The 24241-nt window shown below is 44.1% G+C and overlaps 1 protein-coding gene and 1 long non-coding RNA gene across 6 annotated transcripts in view; both read left to right on the top strand.

The window, feature by feature from the left end:
* KPNA1 (karyopherin subunit alpha 1) overlaps positions 1-24241 on the top strand; it is a 155641-nt gene that overhangs the window by 22854 nt on the left and 108546 nt on the right. For all 5 annotated transcript variants that reach the window (XR_012664966.1, XM_048819991.2, XM_048819948.2 and 2 more), the window contains exons 3-4: positions 9893-10000; positions 16229-16328. Coding sequence is in view for 4 of the 5 variants with exons in the window: in XM_048819991.2 (XP_048675948.1) it covers positions 9893-10000; positions 16229-16328 (208 nt within the window). In the remaining variant the exon portion in view is untranslated. The remainder of the gene's footprint in view (positions 1-9892; positions 10001-16228; positions 16329-24241) is intronic.
* LOC142069124 (uncharacterized) lies at positions 62-6828 on the top strand. Its single transcript, XR_012664967.1, has 3 exons — positions 62-159; positions 2239-2923; positions 6173-6828. It is a non-coding gene; the product is annotated as an uncharacterized LOC142069124 (long non-coding RNA).

Genomic DNA, 24241 nt, shown 5'->3' with positions numbered 1-24241 from the left:
CTCCCTGTCCTGATAAGTTTATGCATGCTAACATACTGTTGATTACAGAGCAGACTTCTTTGACAGTGGAAACCAGTTGTTCTGGTGCCTGGTTGCTCCTTGATCTAGTGAAATCACACGTGTGTGCTAGAGCCCTGGTTCTACTATGATTATGATGATGTAAGTTCACACACTAACCCTGCTTATTAGACTGATATGTTGAATAGGGGGTTTAAAGTTTTTTGTGTCCCCAACTGATTGAGAATCAAGAGAGATGCTGAAAACAACCACTGGACTAGTGGTTTTCTGTTATCTCAGGAGAAGGCAGCCTGGGAGCAGGGACAGTGTTGAGAACCTTTTCTTACCAGGAGCAGTATGTTGAGTAGTACCAGAGGTCTTTGTCCTTGGGATCTTGCTTGGTGTAGTTGGCCGACCCTCAGCTTCAGCTCAGCCATTGTATCTTTAAGTCTCTTGTCTCTGGGTCCACTATAGGAGCTCCAATTCCTGTGCAATCTTACTGTCCTCGGCGGGAGTTTAGCTTACTTCAGGGGTCTTTTCAGAGCCCAGTTTGCAATCCTTTTGCCTCTAGTCCCTGATGACTTCCCTGCTCCTGGTCCCACTCTCACCAACTGACTCCAGTAATAGACCCATAATCTCTGGCTGAGTTACTGAAGTCCTCAGATCATGATTTAAAGACTTCACGTTGCAGAGAATTTACCAGGTACTCTAGTTCAAACGAGCAAGTGACCCATGCTGCAGAGGAAGGTGAAAAACCCACATAGTCTCTGCCAATCTAACCTGAGGGAAAATTCCTTCCTGACCCCACATATTGCAATCAGTTAGACTCTGAGTATGCAGTGAGATCCACCTGCCGGACACCTGGGAAAGAATTCACCATAGTAACTCAGAGCCCTCCCCATCTGGTGTCCCATCTCCAGCCATTGAAGGTATTTGCTATTAGCAGTCCCAGATGGACCACATGCCATTGTAGGCAGTCTCATCATACAGTTATTAATTATGTTTTTTGCCTCCACTGCTTGGCTGAGGAGGCTGTTCCAGAACTTCACTCCTCTCATGGTTAGAAATCTTCATCTAATTACAAGCCTAAATTTGTTGATGGCCAGTTTACGTCCATTCGTTCTTGTGCCAACGTTGGCCCTAATTTAAATAACTCCTCTCCCTCCCTGGTGTTTATCCCTCTGATTATTTATAGACAGTAATCCTATCCCCCCCAGCCTTTGTTTGGTTAGGCTAAACAATCCTAGCTCCTTAAGTCTCCTCTTGTAAGGTAGGTTCTCCACTCACTCCTTTGACCATCCTAGTAGCCCTTTTTTGCACCTGTTGGACAAACTGGAAACTTTGAGATGGATTATGTTTAAAGCCAAATGAAACTGCACTTTGGGTGATTGAGATTTTTGGAGCTAGGTTGAGGGCTGAAAGTAGCACATTGGATTTGTAATATCAGGTCAGGTCATCAATCCGTTAAGACCAGAGAAAGGATACTGGAAGTGCCAATATCAGATGCTTCAGAGAAAAGTGGTTGGGGTCGGAATCCATGCAAATGCACCTAGTTGATTTGTGTTCATGCGAGATTGGGAAGAGGAAATCTTTCCTGACCTCTACATCATGACATTGATAACTTCATTCATAGATTAGGACATATCACTAAAGATGTTAAATCAGAAAACAAATGCACTCCTCTTAAAAACCCAGCCTGCACCTTTGACTCTGATCTCTTTAGTGATTAGCCAACCTGTGGCAGTCAAACACTGTGTAGTATAATTTCTTTTTGATCCTAAATGGATTGGCTGCTGAAGTCACTTCATGACCACTTGTTCTTGTATTAATAAAGACCAGTAGTGCAATGGTACTGGCACATTTTGCTATAATAGTTTTTCAGGTTCTTTTAGAAAATTCCAAGAAAAGTCCATTTCTGAGGGGTTCACAATTGAAACGTAAAAACTTCTGCTGGGCCAAAACTTATCTCAAAGCCTTCACCCAAGAAAAGTCTAACCCAGTGTTAACCTGCACAGAATTCTTCCCCATAAATCTTAAGAGCAAAGTGGTGTTACACATTTCTATACTATTAAGGTGTTTTCCCCATTTTTTTCACCCAGGGATATATCAGTAAACAAAAATAAATATCTTTATTGATCTCTGAAACATTTTTGTTCTCCTAGAATTTTCCTATTTATTAAAATCCAGTGTGGTATGTTTTTCTAGCATTAATGAAAATCCTTTGTGTTACTAACATCTTAGGCCTGGTCTACACTACAAATATAGGTCAATGTGGGGCAGCTTATGTCGACCTAGTTGAGCATACGTCTACATTTAAATTTGGCTCCCACCAACATAAGTGCCATTTTGAAACTCATTTTTCTGATTGCCCGGCTTGATGAGCACATCTACCAGCTCTCCATTGTTGAATGCAACTGCACAGCTGACTATGGAGCAGACAGGAGATACTGGATCTCCCTGGGCCTGTGGGTAGAAGAGGCTGTGCAGGCACTGCTTCGAACCAGCCATAGAAACTGCGACAACCCGAGCAATCTGCTCATAGAGATGCAGGAGAAGGGATATGACAGGGACCAGCAGCAACACTGTGTGAAAGCTGAGGAGCTGCAGCAGATGTACCAGAAGGCCAGGGGTACTGATACGGCACCGAGCTGCAGACCTACTGCTTTTACACAGAACCACATGCCATACTTGGTGGAAATCACACCACCACCTGCCACAGCACTCTGGATAGTTCCAAGGAGCCCAAGTCACCAGCCTCTTCTGTGAACAGCAGTGAGGAGGTGGTGAACAAGGAAGAGGAGTATGTTGGACAGGTGACCAGGCAATCCAACTGTGCAGTGAGCCAGTACCTCTTTTTACTCCACTGCAGTCTAACCAGTCTTGCCAGATGAGCATGGGTGAACCTATGCAGGTGAAGGAACCTCAGGTGAGCGTGTCGTTTAATTTTAAATTACAGGGATGGCACCCCCAAAGTAGCAGGACACTCTTGAGTTATCATTAATTTACTCATGGTAGAAGAGGTGGTGTTACAGCCAAGACAGATAGAGTTGCTATCTGCTTTTCATTCCCTTCTGGAGTTAGGTGGGGTGTGGGAGGAGGGCTGCAGAGCAATTTGTTTATGTTCATGGGGATGTTCGAATCCTCCTGAGAGATCTTGACGAAACTTTTATGGAGGTACTCTGCAATCCTCTGCCGAAGGTTTCTAGGGATGGCAGCCTTATTTCTTCCTCTGCAGTAGGACACTTTCCCATGCTAGTCAGCGATAACGGTAGCAGGCACCGTTGCAATACACAGTCCAGCAGCATATAGTCCTGGGCTGCTTTGTGACACCCACCGCAGCTGTTCTCTTTCTGCCTTTGTTACTCTCAGGAGTGAGAGATCTGCTAAAATCAGCACCACCTGTTGAAAACAGTGCCAGTATTCAGTGGCATTGCCCTATACTTAAGTCCCTTCCTTTTCAGTTTAAACTGATTTTTACCAAAAATTTTCCGGGTTTTACAAAAAGTATTGTTCATTTTTTTTCTGATTTTTTTCCACCCTACTTTTGTATCATTCAAATACATAAACCCTTTTTTATTAGGAAAATACAATACATTGCATGAGATCTATGTATTACGATAATCATAGAATATCAGGGTTGGAAGGGACTCAGGAGGTAATCTAGTCCAACCCCCTGCTTAAAGAAGGACCAATCCCCAGCGAAAGCCAGGGCTTTGTCAAGCCTGACCTTAAAAACCTCAAAGGAAGGAGATTCCACCACCTCCCTAGGTAACTCATTCCAGTGGTTCACCACCCTCCTGGTGAAAAAGTTTTTTCTACTATCCAACCTAAACCTCCCCCACTGCAACTTGAGACCATTAGTCTGTCTATTAGTCTGTATGTATATTAGTCTGTGTACAAATGTGTATTAGTCTATGTGTATGCAAAGTTGCCTGTTGAAATAAGGCTATGTATTAGTCTAGAAGCTACACACAATAAATAATCAGGCACGCGCACAAGTTCTGAAGTGCATGTGCATCTGAACGTACTGATGAATTTCATGCCCAGGTACACATTTCAAGCTGTGAGCAGCTTTAAACCATAACTGTTTAAAGATTTGACACCCTAAAATGGGAAGAAAACGAAAATCTGTATCCAAATATATTTCAGAACACAAGGAAGCATTTGAAAGTTTAAAAGGATGAAGTTGAGTGTATGTGCTGCAAATGGTGTGGCCCAGTTATTAAAAGTAAATATTTATAGACTAATAGTTCTAACTCTACAATAGTAAACTATTTATTCAAATGGAAAGTTTTATTTGGGGATTAGAGATATATTGTTTTCTTAAACTCAGAAGTGGCATTGTGTTTTGAGTAGGGCTGTCAAGCGATTAAAAAAATTAATCGCGATTAATCGAGTGATTAAACAATAATAGAATACCATTTATTTAAATATTTTTGGAATTTTTCTACATTTTCTAATATATTTCAGTTACAACACAGAATAAAAAATGTGTGGTGCTCACTTTATATTTATTTTTGATTACAAATATAAAGTGCTGTAAAAAACTAAAAGAAATAGTATTTTTCAGTTTCCCCATTACAAGTACTGTAGTGCAGTCTCCTTATCATGAAAGTTGAACTTACAGATGTAGAATTATGTACAAAAAAGCCTGCACTCAAAAACAAAACAATATAAAACTTTAGAGCCTGCAAGCCCACTGTCATAGCCGACATCGCAAGATATTTACGTGCCAGATGTGCTAAAGATTCATATGTCCCTTCATGCTTCAACCACCATTCCAGAGGATGTGCTTCCATACTGATGACGGGCTCTGCTCGATAACGATTCAAAACAGTGCGGACTGATGCATGTTCATTTTCATCATCTGAGTCAGATGCCACCAGCAGAAGATTGATTTTCTTTTTTGCTGGTTTGGGTCCTGTAGTTCCTGCATCAGAGTGTTGCTCTTTTAACACATCTGAAAGCATGCGCCACACCTTGTCCCTCTCAGATTTTGGAAGGCCCTTCAGATTCTTAAACCTTGGGTCGAGTGCTGTATCTATCCTTAGAAATCTCACTTTGGTACCTTCTTTGTGTTTTGTCGTATCTGCACCGAAAGTGTTCTTAAAATGAACAATATGTGCTGGGTCATCATCTGAAACTGCTATAACATGAAATATATGGCAGAATGCAGGTAAAACGGAGCAGGAGACATACAATTCTCCACCAATTAATTCAATCAGGTGACATTGTGAATAAGAAGCAGGCAGCATTATCTCCTGTAAATGTAAACAAACTTGTTGTCTTAATGGTTGGCTGAACAAGAAGTAGGACTAAGTGGATTTGTAGGCTCTAAAGTTTTACCCAGTTTTGTTTTTGAATGCAGTTATGTAACAAACAAACAATCTACATTTGTAAGTTGCATTTTCATGGTAGAGATTGCACTACCATACTTGTATGAGATGAACTGAAAAATACTATTTCTTTTATCATTTTTACAGTGCAAATATTTGTAATCAAAAATAATAAATGAGCACTATATACTTTGTATTCTGTGCTGTAATTGAAGTCAATATATTAAAATGTAGAAAAACATCCAAGAATATTTAATAAATTTCAATTGGGATTCTATTGTTTAACAGTTTGACTAAAACTGCGATTAATTTTTTGAGTTAATCGTATGCATTAAACTGCGAGTAATTGACAACCCTAGTTTTGAGTTCTGTTTTATTTCTGCAGCAAACCACAGTGGTGATTGAAATTGAAAGCATTAATCTACTGAATATTTCCCCCATCTTTTTGTCCACCAAAATAAACCCTGATATTTACCCAGGAAAATTAATGTTTTTTAAACTGATTTTCACCTTTTTTTGTTGTTGTGGTAATAAACACTGATAAATTCCTGGGAAAAAATAATATAAAATAAAATAAAAACTGAAAGTGAAGGGCCTGACCTATACTTCTAGAATCATGGAACTGAGCAATTCCTTCCCCGTTTTCCCAACCCCCAGCGGGCCATGCTAACTGTGACTGTTGCTGTGGCTGGCACTGTGCACAGGCAGCCTCAAGCAGAAGTGAGAATGTAGTTAGTCCTTAAAACTTTACCGGAGGAAGGGGATTGAGTTCAGCATTTTTGAGTTTCACTTTCCATAGTGAGTACACTGACAATAGTACCTCTGTGTTTTATCTGCAGGTGCTGCCATTGCAGCCCTCACGGTCTGTCTCTGCACACCCACGGAATGCCTGAGGAGAAAGAAGAGGACTCGGGATGACATGTTCCAGGAGATCCTGCAAGCCAGTGCTGCAATGGACAATGAGCACAGGGCCTACAGGATGAACACTGAGGACAACCTGGAGAAGGAAAGAGTGGAGAGGAGAAAGGTGCAGGAAAAGGAGAGGGAGATTCATCAGGATATAATAGAGATTCTCAGGCCGCAAACACAGATACTGAAGACTTTGGTGGACTTGCAGGTGCAACAACCCCATGCATGCCTCCCTCTGCAGCCCATTGAGAACTCAATATCAGAACCTCCCATACCTGCCTCCCCCACTCTCCCCCCACCCCCAACATTCCATATGACATTAGGCGCTTCTGCACTACGGCTCCCCCACCCCAGGGGACATTTAAAGACAATCACAGCTTCTCATACACTGAGCTGTGAAAGCCATGATTGCTGTAGGTGTAGCTGAGATGGACAAGAATGTTCTTTCCCCTTCATTAGTTCTGTTCTCTTAGTTTATTAGGTTTTCTAGTAAGTTTTTGATGTATGTGTTTTTAAATTACCTGAAGTTTGTTTTTGGTTTTAATTTCACTGATTTTGTTACAGAATAAAAGTATTTGAAACATAATTCGTCTTTATTAGTTCACAACATGTGCTGGCTGGTGCTCAGCTGGTCTGAAAATGACTAATTACCTGTTTCTGCACAGTGTCACACAACTCAAAATAATTCACAAACAAAATTAATAGGTGCTTTGACAATGTTATATGCCTACGTGTACAGCAATCTACATAATTCATACCAGGCCGCAAAAAAGAGCATGCCAGATAGAGCACACAACAACTTACGCTACTGTCGCCCACTATTAAAATGGGCTTTCGAAGACTCCCTGAGCCGTATGGCTCCACATTGAGCTCTGCTTGTAGTCCTTGTATCTGGCTGTTCAAATTCAGCAAAGAGCTGCTCCACCTCCACCTGGGTGGAAACTTTCCCCCTTTGCTTCGCAAATATTATGCAGAACCCAGCAGGCAGCTGTAACCATGGGGATATTTTTCTCACTGAGGTCCAATCTTGTGAATAAACAATGCCAGTGTCCCTTCAAATGACCAAAGGTACATTCAACTGTCATTTTGCATTTTCTGAGCCAGTAGTAAAGCATTCCTTGGTGGTGCTGAGATGGTTGGATCATTTCAGCATTGCCAATGGTAACCTGCTGGTTAGGAAGAAAAGTCCTTGCTTGCAGCTTTTGAACAGCCCTTTGCTCTTAAAGATGTGAGCGTTATGCATCTTCCCTGACTAGCTCACATTGATGTCGGTGATGCATTCTTTAGAATCCACCAGAACTTGCATAACCATAGAAAAGTGACCCTTTCTGCTGATGTACTCTGGCAAGGTGGGCTGGTGCCAGAAATAGGGATATGCATGTCATCTATTGATCCACCTCCGTTTGGGAACTCCATTGCTGCAAATCCATCCACTATATCCTGCATGTTGCTGAGAGTCACAGTCCTGTTTAGTAGGAGATGATTAATGGCCCTGCATACTTGCGTGACAGAGGCCCCCCACAGTGGATTTCCCGACTCCAAATTTATTCTCGACTGACCAGTAGCAATCTGGCGTTGCAAGTTTCCACAGTGACATCGGAGAAGTGAGTGATGATAGCAGTGCAGCTCTCATTTTGGTGTCCCTGCTCTGGAGGGCTGGGGTGAGTTTGGCACACCAATCTAGGAATGTAGATTGCCACCACTGCTCGTCATCCCAAACCTGCGGTATGATGCAATCCTACCAGCCAGTGTGTGTTTCTTGGGCCCAGAAGTGGTGCACCACCATCTGCAGCTGCTCTGTGAATTTGACCCGCAACTTTGAGTTGGTTCTTGCGATGGCCTACAACAATCTGTCCTCCAAGGAATTGTCATGTTCCCTGTGGCTCTTCTTGGGACTCTGCAAATACTACAGCATTGTGCACCTTGTGCTTGCAGCACTCCTGACAGCGGTGCAGAGCTGTGCAGGTTCCATGCTTCTGCTGGAGGTGGGAAACAGCAAGGACGGTCACGTGGGATTGTGGGATTTTAAAAAAGGTGCAAAAATTATGGGATACAGATGACATTATAGGTTGGAGACTGTTGCAAACTGGGAAGCTGACCATATACTCCTGGTCACCCCTGCACGGCTCGTTTCGGCCCCATCATGCATTGCCAAAACTTCCCCAAAGATAGTGCTGTGGATGCTGGCAAATTGTATGCTGCGATACCTACCCATGGTGCACCACATTACATCAGTAAAAGTGATCCTGGTGAGTACAAGCACTGCTGACACAAGGCACCAAGTATGCATGTGCACAAGAGATGTACTAACTGTGGCAACTGTATGTTTGACCTACGTTTGTAATGTAGACAAGGCCTTAGATTAGTCAGATGAATAAAAGTTTAGAATGTAATCTGCTCATCATAATGTGCTTATTTTCTTTTGCATTTGACTTTGTTTCTGGTCCGTTTCTGATGGGAACAGTTTGTTCTTTTCTGTTACAGTCATGCTGTTGGGTTTGCGTTTCTAGCACCTTCAGGGGAAGAGTTGTTTCTTTTAATTTAAATGAAAATGTGTTTAGACTTTTCTTACTAGGTTTTGTTAAATCCTTTTTAATCTACTACTAACCTTTGGTTTTAAATTGAGTTTGACTGTTTCCTCTAGTGACTCAGAAGTCCATTGACTTACTTGATTCCAGTGTTCTTTTGAAACCACAACTTTTAGCATATATATTTGTCTCAGTTCCTGAGTTAATTGCACCTCTGTCCCCCTTATGATCTCCATGAGGGCATCCCTGTTAGTCTCGGGTCTGTAGATTTTACCTTTTGTGAACCAGAATCCCATGATCCTCTCCTTCCAGACTGGAGTTTAGGCTGCAAACTCTTGCAAGTAACTGTGATCACCTCAGCAGATCTGACTTCAGTTCAGCATTTGCAGTTGTGTTCTCCCAGGGGCAATAACCAACCAGCTGTCCTAAATCAAAGTACTATTTATTCAGAACAAAAGCATTTTAGAGAAAACATCTTAAAAACAAACAGATTATGTGCATGCCTTGTTTACTAGATGACAATCCGTCTTCCATATGGAGATTCTGGGAGTTTTAAAGTGCTCCAGGTCTTTTCCACAGGGCCTGCCTTTCTTGGTCACAGTCTCATGTTAGTTCTTGTCTCAAGGGTGAGTGAACAAGTCCTCTGGTCAGGGCTGATATTTTATGAAGGTTCAAATCCGTTGTCTGTTAAGGCCAGGTCATGTTAATCTGTGTGTTGTTTCCACCGGGGGGCGGGTGAAGCTTCATAAGGCTTGTTACTTGCATTGATTCAGCATTTAAGTTTTACATTAATTACCCCTTAGTGCTTTTAGTTCCTGTAGAAAGCATCCTTGAGCTCATCCATTGAACCAGGAATACAATTAGTGGCAAGCCCATAAAAGTACATATATCATTTATAAATTTAACATAATGTCTTTGGATATTCTAGTGTTCCATAGCATCTGTCACATCTCAATATAATAGTCTTGAAATATTCCATGTGCACCTGTCGCAACTTGTTTCTGCACAGCAATTAGGAGATCATGGCTGTCGGAGCTATTGCAGCCTACTGTGCTATTCTGAACGTAAGCTAGCCTTGGATTCTGTACTGCTGATACTAACTTCAGGTCTTTTCCTCTTTAGTTATTTAAGCGCAGAAATGTTGCTACAGCTGAGGAAGAAGCAGAGGAGGAAGTGATGTCAGATGGAGGTTTTCATGAAGCTCAGCTGAACAACATGGAGATGACTTCTGTAAGTGAGCATAATGCTTTCAGAATCTCTGCATACATATTCTCTCTGGGTGTGTTTGTGTATGTGTGTAAATAAAATGGTTGGTAGGTAGGTGGATCATGGTAGATAGTGCCATAGGCAGGATTGGCACCTTACAATGTATGGACTAACCTCAAAGAGTTTATATTCTAAAATGGACAGATACAACATACATGGTAATGGATCAGATTGCTCTAGAGAAACATGGTGGAAAGAGTGTGGGTTTGATTGGTTAGTTTTCCGAGAAAACTCTAGGTAAAATGTGCTGTCTGAAACAACTCTTCATGGATTTTGTTCCTGAGGCTGAGTGATGTAGAGAAACTTGCCAATATGTAGTAGTAGTAGGAAGGAGGCCTGAAATTTAAGCCCTTGTATCAGAGGCCTGGTATTAGATCTGAGGCCTGGACTAAAGTAGCAGTCAAAACTTTGCCGCTGTAAAGCAAAGTGAAAAGAACAGGAGGACTTGTGGCACATTAGAGACTAACAAATTTATTTGAGCATAAGCTTTCGTGGGCTACAGCCCACTTCATCGGATGCATGCAGTGGAAAATACAGGAGGATGATTTTATATACACAGAGAACATGAAACAATGGCTGTTACCATGCACGTTATAACGAGAGTGATCAGTTAAGGTGAGCTATTACCAGCAGGAGAGGAGAAGAAAAAAAGAAACAAACCTTTTGTAGTGATAATCAAGATGGGCCATTTCCAGCAGTTGACAAGAACGTGTGAGGAACAGTGGGTGGGGTGGGGGAAATAAACATGGGGAAATAGTTTTACTTTGTGTAATGACACATCTACTCCCAGTCTCTATTCAAGCCTAAGTTAATGGTGTCCAGTTTGCAAATTAATTCCAATTCAGCAGTCTCTCGTTGGAGTCTGTTTTTGAAGTTTTTTTGTTGTAATATTGTGACTTTTAGGTCTGTAATCGAGTGACCAGAGAGATTGAAGTGTTCTCCAACTGGTTTTTGAATGTTATAATTCTTGATGTCTGATTTGTGTCCATTTATTCTTTTACATAGAACTGTCCGGTTTGGCCAATGTACATGGCAGAGGGGCATTGCTGGCACATGATGGCATATATCACATTGGTAGATGAGCAGGTGAACGAGTCTCTGATAGTATGGCTGATGTGATTAGGCCCTATGATGGTGTCCCCTGAATAGATATGTGGACAGAGTTGGCAACGGGCTTTGTTGCAAGGATAGGTTCCTGGGTTAGTATTTTTGTTGTGTGGTGTGCAGTTGCTGGTGAGTATTTGCTTCAGGTTGGGGGGCTGTCTGTAAGCAAGAACTAGCCTGTCTCCCAAGGTCTGTGAGAGTGATGGGTCATCCTTCAGGATAGGTTGTAGATCCTTGATGATGCACTGGAGAGGTTTTAGTTGGGGGGTTGAAGGTGATGGCTACTGGCGTTCTGTTACTTTCTTTGTTGGGCCTGTCCTGTATTAGGTGACTTCTGGGTACTCTTCTGGCTCTGTCGATCTGTTTCTTCACTTCAGCAGGTGGGTATTGTAGTTGTAAGAACACCACTAGACGCTCCTTCATCCCGCACTAAGAAGTAATCGGGCAGTGCAATTCCCATTCACGAAAATGGGATTACAACTAGCCTTGGTTAAAATTAATTAATGATCTGGAGGATGATGTGAATTGTACCCTCAGCAAGTTTTCAGATGACACTAAACTGGGAGGAGAGGTAGATACACTGGCGGGTAGGGATAGGATACAGAGGGACCTAGACAAATTAGAGGATTGGGCCAAAAGAAATTTGAGGTTCAACAAGGACAAGGACATCTGCAGTCCTGCATTTAGGACGGAAGAAAGAATCTCATGCACTGCTAAAGACTAGGGACCAAGTGGCTAGGCAGCAGTTCTACAGTAAAGGACCTAGGGGTTACAGTGGACGAGAAGCTGGATATGAGTCAACAGTGTGCCCTTGTTGCCAAGAAGGCTAATGGCGTTTTGGGCTGTATAAGTTGGAGCATTGCCAGCAGATCGAGGGACGTGATCATTCCCCTCCATTCGGCATTGGTGAGGCCTCATCTGGAGTACTGTGTCCAGTTTTGGGCTCCACACTACAAGAAGGATGTGGAAAAATTGGAAAGAGTCCAGCAGAGGGCAACAAAAATGATTAGAGGGCTAGAGCACATGACTTATGAGGAGAGGCTGAGGTTAACTGGGATTATGCATTCTGGAGAAGAGAAGAATGAGGGGGGATTTGATAGCTGCTTTCAGCTACCTGAAAGGGGGTTCCAAAGAGGATGGATCTAGGCCAGGGGTCGGCAACCTTTCAGACATGGTGTGCCAAGTCTTCATTTATTCACTGTAATTTAAGGTTTTGTGTGCCAGTAATACATTTTAATGTTTTTAGAAGGGGTCTCTCTATAAGTCTATATTATATAACTAAACTATTGTTGTATATAAAGTAAATAAGGTTTCTAAAATGTTTAAGAAGCTTCATTTAAAATTAAATTAAAATGCAGATCTTATCAGTTTAGTGTGATCCTTGCCCTTGCTTTTCCTTTCTGAGTTTTGCAATGTCCCCAGGCCGGCAGCGGGCTGAGCAGGGCTGGTGGCCGGGACCCTGTCTGGCAAGGGGCCGGCGGACGGAACCCCAGACCGGCAGCTGGCTGAGTGGTTCAGCCCACTGCCGGTCTGGGGTTCCATCTGCCGGCCCCTGCCAGCCAGGGTTCCAGCCGCCAGCCCTGCTCAGCCCGCTGCAAGCCTGGGGGTCCATCCATCCAGGCCGGCAGCGGGCTGAGTGGGGCTGGTGGATGGAACCCCAGGCAGGCAGCAGAGTGCCACTGAAGATCAGCTCATGTGCCACCTTTGGCACACATGCCATAGGTTGGTGACCCCTGATCTAGACTGTTCTCAGTGGTAGCTGATGACAGAACAAGGAGTAATGGTCTCAAGTTAGGAGGTGGGGGGGGGGGGTTAGGTTGGATATTAGGAAAAGCTTTTTCACTAGGAGGGTGGTGAAGCACTGGAATGGGTTATCTAGGGAGGTAGTGGAATCTCCTTCCTTCAAGGTTTTTAAGGTCCGGCTTGACAAAGCCCTGTCTGGGATGATTTAGTTGGGGATTGGTCCTGCTTTGAGCAGGGGGTTGGACTAGATGACCTCCTGAGGTCCCTTCCAACCCTGATATTCTATGGTTCTGTGAAAATGATGCAGAGGACATTTTGGGGTGAGATAAATTTCTTAAGACAGAAGGTTAGCCTGTTCAGTTTAGTCTCTAGAAATCATGTTATGATTTTGTTGAATATGTAACCTTTTGTTTTCATTATCCTTACTCACTATTTCTTGAATCTTTGATAATAAACTTGTTTTCACTGTAAATATATGTAACTGTCTGATATTAAACTAGGGGCTGATCCTGAGTTGAATCATACAAGGTGGCGTGTTCACTGGTCCCTTAAAAACGACTGATCTGGTTTGTCTGCGAATGTTCAGTGGATAAGGGACTGGACGCTATAGGGGAACGCTTCAAAGGGGCTCAGGGACTGGGGCACACCTACTGTTAACCTCAAAGGCAACGTAAGGGCTGGCATAGCCCAGAGGAGGGTGCTTGAGTGGCTCTCAGACTGGTAGTGTCAGGGAGGTGAAACACAGTTGAGCACAAGCAAGTCTTTCTCACGCTGGATGTGGGGGGTATTAAGGTGACTCAGTCTTGGGACCCTGAGAAGAGTCAGGTTTCAGAGTAACAGCCGTGTTAGTCTGTATTCGCAAAAAGAAAAGGAGTACTTGTGGCACCTTAGAGACTAACCAATTTATTTGAGCATAAGCTTTCATGAGCTACAGCTCACTTCATCGGATACATACTGTGGAAAATACAGAAGATGTTTTTATACACACAGACCATGAAAAAATGGGTATTTATCACTACAAAAGGTTTTTTCTCCCCCCCCCCCCCACTCTCCTGTTGGTAATAGCTTATCTAAAGTGATCACTCTCCTTATAATGTGTATGATAATCAAGGTGGGCCATTTCCAGCACAAATCCAGGGTTTAACAAGAACATCTGAGGAACGGGGGGGGCGGGGGGGAGGAATAAACAAGGGGAAATAGGTTACTTTTTATAATGAATCAACCTGTCTGTAGGCAAGCCCCCCAACCTGAAGTGAATACTCACCAGCAACCACATACCACACAACAGAACCACTAACCCAGGAACCTATCCTTGCAACAAAGCCCGTTGCCAACTGTGCCCACATATCTATTCAGGGGACACCATCACAGGGCCTAATCACATCAGCCACACTATCAGAGACTCGTTCACCTGCACATCTACCAATGTGATATATGCCATCGTGTGCCAGCAATGCCCCTCTGCCATGTACATTGGGCAAACTGGACAGTCTCACTGTAAAAGAATAAATGGATACAAATCAGATGTCAAGAATTATAACATTCATAAACCAGTCGGAGAACACTTCAGTCTCTTTGGTTACTCAATTACAGACCTAAAAGTGGCAATTCTTCAACAAAAAAACTTCAGAAACAGACTCCAATGAGAGACTGCTGAATTGGAATTAATTTTCAAACTGGATACAATTAACTTAGGCTTGAAGAGAGACAGGGAATGGTTGATTCATTATAAAAAGTAACCTATTTCCCCTTGTTTGTTCCCCCCCCCCCCGGTTCCTCAGACGTTCTTGTTAAACCCTGGATTTGTGCTGGAAATGGCCCACCTTGATTATCATACACATTGTAAGGAGAGTGATCACTTTAGATAAGCTGTTAACAGCAGGAGAGTGGGGTGGGGGGCAGAGAAAACCTTTTGTAGTGATAAACACCCATTTTTTCATGGTCTGTGTATATAAAAACATCTTCTTCTGTATTTTCCACAGTATGCATCCAATGAAGTGAGCTGTAGCTCACAAAAACTTATGCTCAAATAATTGGTTAGTCTCTAAGGTGCCACAAGTACTCCTTTTCTTTTTGAGAAGAGTCACTGATTTTCACCAAAATCACTAGGGATCTGCCCGCTGATGTTTAGAACGTTCCCTGACATTTTGGAATTCAGTGGTTGTAGTTTCAAAAATTATTGCATTACATACAGAGAAATGTCATTGAAATGAGTGTGCAGATTTGCTTTGCTCTGCCAAAAACTCATTAATGGAGTAACCTGGATGGTTCAGTGGATCCGTAACGGGGTATAGAGACTCACATAAGCTAGCTCTCCTAAAATGTGTCCCGTGTCAGTAGTGACAGAAAGCTGTAACCATTTGTTCTAAAGCTTATGTGAAATGAACCAGGAGTAAAGCATGAGAGGGTGTGTCAGTCTAAATAGGTGCTAATTTTAAAAACTACAATTGCAAATATCTCAAATTAGCATCCATAACAATCTCAGAGAGAGTGGACTGTTGAAATTTAACTCTCCTCTTCTCCTAAATTACCCATCTTGCAAAATATAGACCAGTAATTCTTCACTATTGGAAGTGAAAGTGCAGGGAAAGCTCAGGTATTTTTATCAGTTTCATCTATCTCCCACTTAGAGTAGGATTCTATGACATGGTGGTCAGAAGATCTGAGCCCTTTCTACACTACTCCTTCCATCTGTGGACCTGCATGTGTGGTGAACTGTGCATCCACTTTTTTCTTGCAGTAGACAAAATCTCCAGGTCAAAGTTGAAGGACACTGGTCAGAGTAGTGTGGGAAAGCTAGGACTGCTGTTGTGATGTTCATGCTCAGGAATTCAGTCATCAGGGTTGTCTGTCTTTCACCAGAACTAAAACCATTTTTACTTCTTTAAAATTACAGGTTGTGTGAATTGTGGTGCTACAAAAATGGCTTGAAGCAAACATAACAGACAGGTCTAGACAATAACTTACCCTAGTCAGCAGAAGCTGGTTCCTCATACTCACAAACACCCATATATCAATAATTTTACTATTTCAATCCTCAGCTTCCTTCTCCTGATAAGAGACTGCCAATTATATGGTGGTTTTGTGATGTGGAAAATGTCCGCTAATTTTGCTCATATAGTTTAAAACAAAATTTGGATTCTGGAGATGAAGGGTTCACAAATTAGCACGCTACCATCTAAAGTCCTTTGAATGATCACACTAACAGTCAATAATATAACTTTTGTTTGCTAGCTTCTTACGTAGTAATAAACTCAATAGCACAGTTTGGCAAATGTTGTTCTAATCTTTTCCCTCTGAATTCAATCCAAAATTTACTAGTTTCTTTTCCCTGTGTAATCCCAGAGTGCCGTCATCACCTCTGATATGATTGAGATGATTTTCTCCAATAGCCCAGAACAGCAGCTTTCAGCCACTCAGAAATTCCGGAAGCTACTTTCAAAAGGTGAGTACTGAAGCTATTTGGAGTTGTAATGTTGAAGTGGGGGGATATGTTTTATATTCCAGCTAGTATCATAGAAGATGAGGGTTGGAAGAGACCTCAAAGCAGGACCAACCCAACTAATCATCCCAGCTAGGGCTTTGTCAAGCTGGGCCTTAAAAACCTCTAAGGATGGAGATTCCACCATCTCCCTAGGTAACCCATTCTAGTGCTTCACCATCCTCCTGGTGAAATAGTGTTTCCTAATATCCAACCTAAACCTCCCCCACCGCAACTTGAGACCATTGCTCCTTGTTCTGTCATCTGCTACCACCGAGAACAGCCTATCTCCATCCTCTTTGGGAACCCCCCTCACCCCTCTCCTTCAGGTAGTAGAAAGCTGCTATCAAATCCCCCCCCCTCACTCACTTTTCTAGTAACAGGGTAGTGAACTCTCTTTGTGACATGAAAGATATCTTCAAACCCCTGCCAGTCTCACTACATATTCTAGCATCAGGGCAGTAATTCCTTCACAACATGTATAGGAACTTTCCTGAACATGCTTATTCAAAAACAACAACCCTACATCTTGAGCAAATGCCTCTGCAGATTCCCATATGATCATGCCCATCAGGGAGTGCTGGTTTAAAGCCTTTTAGAAAGCATTGATTATTAAGACTACTTGAATGCCCCAGCTCAGAACCAAATTTTCAGTGTGATAGGTAAAAAGTCTCTGTGGGTCTGACCGTTCCTGTCTTGCTGTTGTCTTGTCTGGTTTGGAATCTATAATCCTCCACCATCCTCCTTTTCTTTTTTCTTTTTATTTGTTGTGCTTGTTCTTCATTATTTTAAAAGAAAGGTTTGGGGGGTTTATTTCTAGTTCCTCCTTGTGTGGCTTGCTCTGTTTCATGGCATTACTGTTATGGATCCTCACTGTAACCAGTGTTGTGTGCTTTTTTGGAAACTAACCCACTTCAGGGTCACAGTCAGCTTCATAGCTACTGATACCCTCCACCTGAGAGGCTAATCATTCATTTATTATTGTGGTAGCACCTAGAAGCTCTGATTAGGCCATTAGACTAGGCACATGTGACAGAACAATCCCTGATCCAAAGAGTTTATAATCTAAGGGTATGTCTACACTACGAAATTAGGTCGATTTTATAGAAGTCGATTTTTAAAAATAGATTTTATACAGTCGATTGCGTATGTCCACACTAAGCGCGTTAAGTTGGCAGAGTGCGTCCTCACTACCGTGGCTAGCATCGACATACGGAGCGGTGCACTGTGGGTAGCTATCCCACAGTTCCTGCAGTCTCTGCCGCCCATTGGAATTCTGGGTTAAGCTCCCAAAGCCTGAAGGGGCAAAAACATTGTCGCGGGTGGTTTTGGGTACATGTCGTCAGTCGCCCCTCCTTCCGTGAAAGCAACGGCAGACAATTGTTTCACGCCTTTTTTCCGTGCAGACGCCATACCATGGCAAGCATGGAGCCCGCTCAGCTTAGCATCACTGCTGCTGTTGTGTCCTGGGTGCTGCTGTCAGCAGACGGTGCAGTACGACTGCTAACCATCCTCATCCACCACTTCCACTGCAACTCTGCTCTCCTGCTCTTGTAAATGAGCTCAGTCTCAATAACAAATTTCTCCACGTTGTCGTCGTCCACCGCTTCCACTGCAACTCTGCTCTCCTGGTGCCACGAATCCACCTTGCAGGTCCTCTTGTCGTTCTGTATAAATATCTATTCTTGTGGCATCTGTCATCCACCGCTTCCGCTGCAACTCTGCTCTCCTGCAGATGCCATATCACGGCAAGCATGGAGCCTGCTCAGTTCACCACTGCTGTTGTGAGCATTGTAAACATCTCACAGATTATCCTGGAGTATATGCAGAATCGGGCTAAGGGAGGCCAGCACAAGGATGATTGTGAGGAGGACATGGACACAGGCGTTTCTGAAAGCACGGGCTGTGGCAATTGGGACATCATGGCGGCAGGGGGGCTGGTTGATACAGTGGAACACCGATTCTGGGCCTGGCAAACAAGCACAGACTGGTGGGACCGCATAGTCTTGCAGGTATGGGATAATTCCCAGTGGCTGTGAAACTTTCGCATGTATAAGGCCACTTTCCTGGAACTCTGAGTTGCATTCCCCCGCCCTGAAGCACTAGAATACCAAAATGAGTACTGCCCTGACAGTTGAGAAGCCAGTGGAGATAGCCCTGTGGAAGCTTGTTACGCCTGACTGCTACCGGTCAGTCGACAATCAATTTGGAGTGGGCAAATCTACTGTGGGGGCTGCTGTGATCCAAGTAGCCAACGCAATCATTGATGTTCTGTTATCAAGGGTAGTGACTCTGGGAAATGTGCAGGTCAGGGTGGATGGCTTTGCTGCAGTGGATTTTCCTAACAGTGGTGGGGCGACAGACGGAACGCATATCCCTATCTTGGCACTGGCCCAGCTTGCCAACCAGTATGTAAACCTCAAGGAGTACTTCTCAATGGTGCTGCAAGCACTGGTGGATCACCAGGGACATTTCACAGACATCAACGTGGGATGGCCAGGAAAGGTGCATGACGCTTGTGTCTTTAGGAACTCTGGGCTGTTTGAGCAGCAGCAAGAAGGGACTTACTTTCCAGACCAGAAAATTACCATTGGGGATGTTGAAATGCCTATAGTTATCCTTGGAGACCCAGCCTACCCCTTGCTCCCATGGCTCATGAAGCCATACACAGGCAGCCTGGACAGTAGTAAGGAGCAGTTCAACTATAGGCTGAGCAAGTGCAGAACGGTGGTAAAATGTGCCTTTGGACGTTTAAAAGCTGTTTGCTGACTAGGTCAGACCTCAGCGCAACCAATATTCCCATTGTTATTGCTGCTTGCTGTGTGCTCCATGATATCTGTGAGAGTAATGGAGAGACATTTATGGTGGGGTGGGAGGTTGAGGCAAATTGCCTGGCGGCCGATTTTGAGCAGCCAGACACCAGGGCAATTAGAAGAGCACAGGTAGGTGCACTGTGCATCAGAAAGGCTTTGAAAACCAGTTTAATGACTGGTCAGGCTATGGTGTGACAGTTGTGTGTGTTTCTCCTTGATGCAAACCTGCCCCCTTTGTTGATTTTAATTTCCTGTAAGCCAACCATCCTCCCCCCCTTTGAAATAAAGTAACTATTTTGAAACCATGCATTCTTTCTTTATTAATTAAAAAAAAAAGTGAGATAACTAACAAGGTAGCCCGGATAGGGTGGGGGAAGAGGGAAGGACAAGGCCATACTACAAATCAAAACTGTTTGTTTGAATGACAGTCTTCTGTTGCTTGGACCATCCTCTGGAGTGGTGTGGCTGGGTGCCCGGAGCCTCCCCTCCGCGTTCTTGGGCATCTGGGAGAGGAGGATATGGAACTTGGGGGGGAGGTCAAGCGGTTGTACAATGGATGCAGTGGGGGTCTGTGCTCTTGTTGGCTTTCCTTCAGCTGCACCAGACGCTTCATCATGTCAGTTAGCTCCCCCATTAGCCTTAGCATCGCCTCCGCTCCTTGCGCTGCTGCCTCTGCTCTTCGTGCTCACTTAATGCTATTCCTAGCCTCTAACACTCCATGCATTCAGCTGTGCCCTATCAGTGTGGGAGGACTGCATGAGCTCGGAAAACGTGTCCTTGCGAGTGCGTTGTTTTTGCCTTCTAATCTGTGATAACCTCAGGGACGGAGATGATAGGGGGAGCCTAGAAACATTTGCACATGGGAGGAGATAAAAAGGGAGATAAAATTTAAGATGATACATTTCTGAGAATAAAAGGGAGACTCTTTCACAATGAATCAAGCAATTCACAGCTGACAGCACATGTGCTTACACATTTTACCTATTATATTGAGCGCCTACCGGTATGGTGCCACATCACACACGGTTGGGCAACAGGATTCGGTTTCCATGCAGCCATGGTAAGGCAAATGGTACGTGGGGTTGGCTTCTTCCACCTTCATAACATGTGGGAATGGTTTCAAACTGCAGCGCCATCCTTTCCCATAGCAAGCAATGCTAGTTGGGTTTCACGTTTAAAAGGAGGGGCTGTGGTTTTCGGGTGGATGTGCAGCACACACCTCCCCCCACCCCACCGTGTGACTATTCTCTGGGATGATCCCTTTTAGCCAAGTGCAAACAACCCAGCATGAACGGGGTCCTTTTACTGTTCCCTTACAAAAATTGCCCTATTTCAACCAGGTGACCATGAATGATATCACACTTGTGAGGCTAACACAAAGATATAGACCGAATGTTGCTTGAATGCGACCAAAACCCAGGACCATTTGCTGCCATGCTTTGTGCTGCTTTCCCTTCATCCACAGAACCAGTAATCTCATCATTAGAAGGCGATTAGATTAGTCAGGGATGACCTTCCCTTGGTGAATCCATGCTGACTGTTCCTGATCACTTTCCTCTCATGTAAGTGCTTCAGGATTGATTCTTTGAGGACCTGCTCCATGATTTTTCCGGGGACTGAGGTGAGGCTGACTGGCCTGTAGTTCCCAGGATCCTCCTTCTTCCCTTTTTTAAAGATTGGCACTACATTAGCCTTTTTCCAGTCATCCGGGACTTCCTCTGTTTGCCACGAGTTTTCAAAGATAATGGCCAATGGCTCTGCAATCACAGCCGCCAATTCCTTCAGCACTCTCGGATGCAACTCGTCCGGCCCCATGGACTTGTGCACGTCCAGCTTTTCTAAATAGTGCCTAACCACCTCTTTCTCCACAGAGGGCTGGCCATCTATTCCCCATGTTCTGATGCCCAGCGCAGCAGTCTGGGAGCTGTCCTTGTTAGTGAAGACAGAAGCAAAAAAAGCATTGAGTACATTAGCTTTTTCCACATCCTCTGTTACTAGGTTGCCTCCCTCATTCAGTAAGGGGCCCACACTTTCCTTGGCTTTCTTCTTGTTGCCAACATACCTGAAGAAACCCTTCTTGTTACTCTTAACATCTCTTGCTAGCTGCAGCTCCAGGTGTGATTTGGCCCTCCTGATTTCATTTCTACATGCCCGAGCAATATTTTTATACTCTTCCCTGGTCATATGTCCAACTTTCCACTTCTTGTGAGCTTCTTTTTTATGTTTAAGATCCGCTAGGATTTCACCGTTAAGCCAAGCTGGTCGCCTGCCATATTTACTATTCTTTCGACTCATCGGGATGGTTTGTCCCTGTAACCTCAACAGGGATTCCTTGAAATACAGCCAGCTCTCCTGGACTCCTTTCCCCTTCATGTTAGTCCCCCAGGGGATCCTACCCATCCGTTCCCTGAGGGAGTCGAAGTCTGCTTTCCTGAAGTCCAGGGTCCGTATCCTGCTGCTTACCTTTCTTCCCTGTGTCAGGATCCTGAACTCAACCAACTCATGGTCACTGCCTCCCAGATTCCCATCCACTTTTGCTTCCCCCACTAATTCTTCCCTGTTTGTGAGCAGCAGGTCAAGAAAAGCTCCCCCCTAGTTGGCTCCTCTAGCACTTGCACCAGGAAATTGTCCCCTATGCTTTCCAAAAACTTCCTGGATTGTCTATGCACTGCTGTATTGCTCTCCCAGCAGATATCAGGAAGATGAAAGTCAACCATGAGAACCAGGGCGTGTGATCTAGTAGCTTCTGCGAGTTGCTGGAAGAAAGCCTCATCCACCTCATCCCCCTGGTCCGGTGGTCTATAGCAGACTCCCACCACTACATCACTCTTGTTGCTCACACTTCTAAACTTAATCCAGAGACACTCAGGTTTTTCTGCAGTTTCGTACCGGAGCTCTGAGCAGTCATACTGCTCCCTTACATACAGTGCTACTCCCCCACCTTTTCTGCCCTGCCTGTCCTTCCTGAACAGTTTATAACCATCCATGACAGTACTCCAGTCATGTGAGTTATCCCACCAAGTCTCTGTTATTCCAATCACGTCATAATTCCTTGACATCACCAGGACCTCCAGTTCTCCCTGCTTGTTTCCAAGGCTTTGTGCATTCGTATATAAGCACTTGGTATAACCTGCTGATCGCTCCTCATTCTCAGTATGAGGCAGGAGCCCTCCCTTCCCAGACGTTCCTGCCTGTGCTTCCACCCGGTATCCCGCTTTCCCACTTACCTCAGGGCTTTGGTCTCCTTCCCCCGGTGAACCTAGTTTAAAGCCCTCCTCACTAGGGTAGCCAGCCTACTTGCAAAGATGCTCTTCCCTCTCTTCGTAAGATGGAGCCCGTCTTTGCCCAGCACTCCTCCTTCATGGAAGACCATCCCATGGTCAAAGAATCCAAAGCCTTCTCTCCGACACCACCTGCGTAGCCATTCGTTGACTTCCACGATTCGACGGTCCCTGCCCCGGCCTTTTCCTTCCACGGGGAGGATGGACGAGAACACCACTTGCACCTCAAACTCCTTTATCCTTCTTCCCAGAGCCACGTAGTCCGCAGTGATCCGCTCAAGGTCATTCTTGGCAGTATCATTGGTGCCCACATGGAGAAGCAGGAAGGGGTAGCGATCCGAGGGCTTGATGAGTCTCGGCAGTCTCTCCGTCACATCGCGAATCTTAGCCCCTGGCAAGCAGCAGACTTCTCGGTTTTCCTGGTCAGGGCGGCAGATAGATGACTCAGTCCCCCGGAGGAGAGAGTCCCCAACCACCACCACCCTCCTCCTTCTCTTGGGAGTGGTGGTCGTGGAACCCCCCATCTCAGGACAGTGCATCTCATGCCTTCCAACCAGCGGAGTCTCCTTCTGCTTTCTCCCCCCAGACATATCATCTGGTCCACTCTCCGCAAAGGTACCTGTGGAGAGAACATGAAAGCGGTTAGTTACTTGTATCCATGTTGCTGGAACCCGGACATTCCCCCTTCTTCTTCTGGAGGTCACATGTTGCCAAGCTTCTTCACTGGCCTCTTGGCTCCGCTGTGCAACCTGCTCTAAATCTTTAGAGCTTTGTGCCTGTAGAAGCATATCCTGACTTTTGTCCAGAAAATCCTCAGTTTCTCGTATGCAACACAGGGTCGTTATCTGTTGCTCCAGACCTTCAATCTTCTCTTCCAATATGGAGACCAGTCGATGGAATGGGGTTGGTTGCGTGGACACATTCACTTTAAAATCGACCTAACCCCGTAGTGTAGACGAGGTCTTAGATAGAGAACAAGTGAATAAGACAAAGAAATAGAGGTAGTTGGGGAGGCAAGATAAAAAGTGAAACAATAACATTTAATTACAATATTCACTTATGGTGGTTTTGGGGGCCGTATGGATATCCTAAATCATAGGTTTTTAGGAGAAGAGGGAACTATTGTGATCGTCTGTTGCAATCTAGATTGACCTCTTGTATAACATAGGCCATATAATTTCACTTTGTAATTTCTGTGTTAAACTCAATGTCCTCTAGTTGAATTAGAGCCTGTCTTTTAGAAAGACATATTTTCTTGATTTAAATATTTCAAATAGAGAATTGTAAATGGTTTCACTTAATCTGCACCTTCTTCCCGGTTTGAGTTGCCAAGCTTTAAGGTCTAACCATTGATTCTTGTTATGCCTTTGTCAGGTAGATTAAAGATCCCTCAACTCTCAGATATTTTCTCCTCAATTATAGTCCATAATGATGTCACTTCTTACATTTCTTCAATAGACTAGGTAGCGATCACTGATGGAGCTGTCTAAGAGATACCATAGACAACACAGGTTTTGGGGATGTTTTGTAACTATTGGGAAAGTCTGAACTTGGCACAAGAATTGAAGTGCTGGTTTTGATTATAGTTCTGTTGGTTTTCAGCATAGAGTGTACTCTCAGCTTTGATGTCTTTTTTCACTTAGAGGCTTTGGCATGTGCCAAATTGGCTCTGGCTGTAAATCCAAATGAGACTGCTCTAGTTCTTCTCTCAGGGGTTAGAGTAATAAATCATCATCTGTCCTGAATTGTCCAGTCTCCCAACACTTCTCTGCATTCTTCTCTA

Source organism: Caretta caretta, chromosome 1 (genome assembly GCF_965140235.1).
Source record: "Caretta caretta isolate rCarCar2 chromosome 1, rCarCar1.hap1, whole genome shotgun sequence".
Lineage (NCBI taxonomy): Eukaryota > Metazoa > Chordata > Testudines > Cheloniidae > Caretta > Caretta caretta.
Note: the sequence above shows the minus strand (reverse complement) of the source record. Positions and strands in the feature narration are given on the sequence as shown.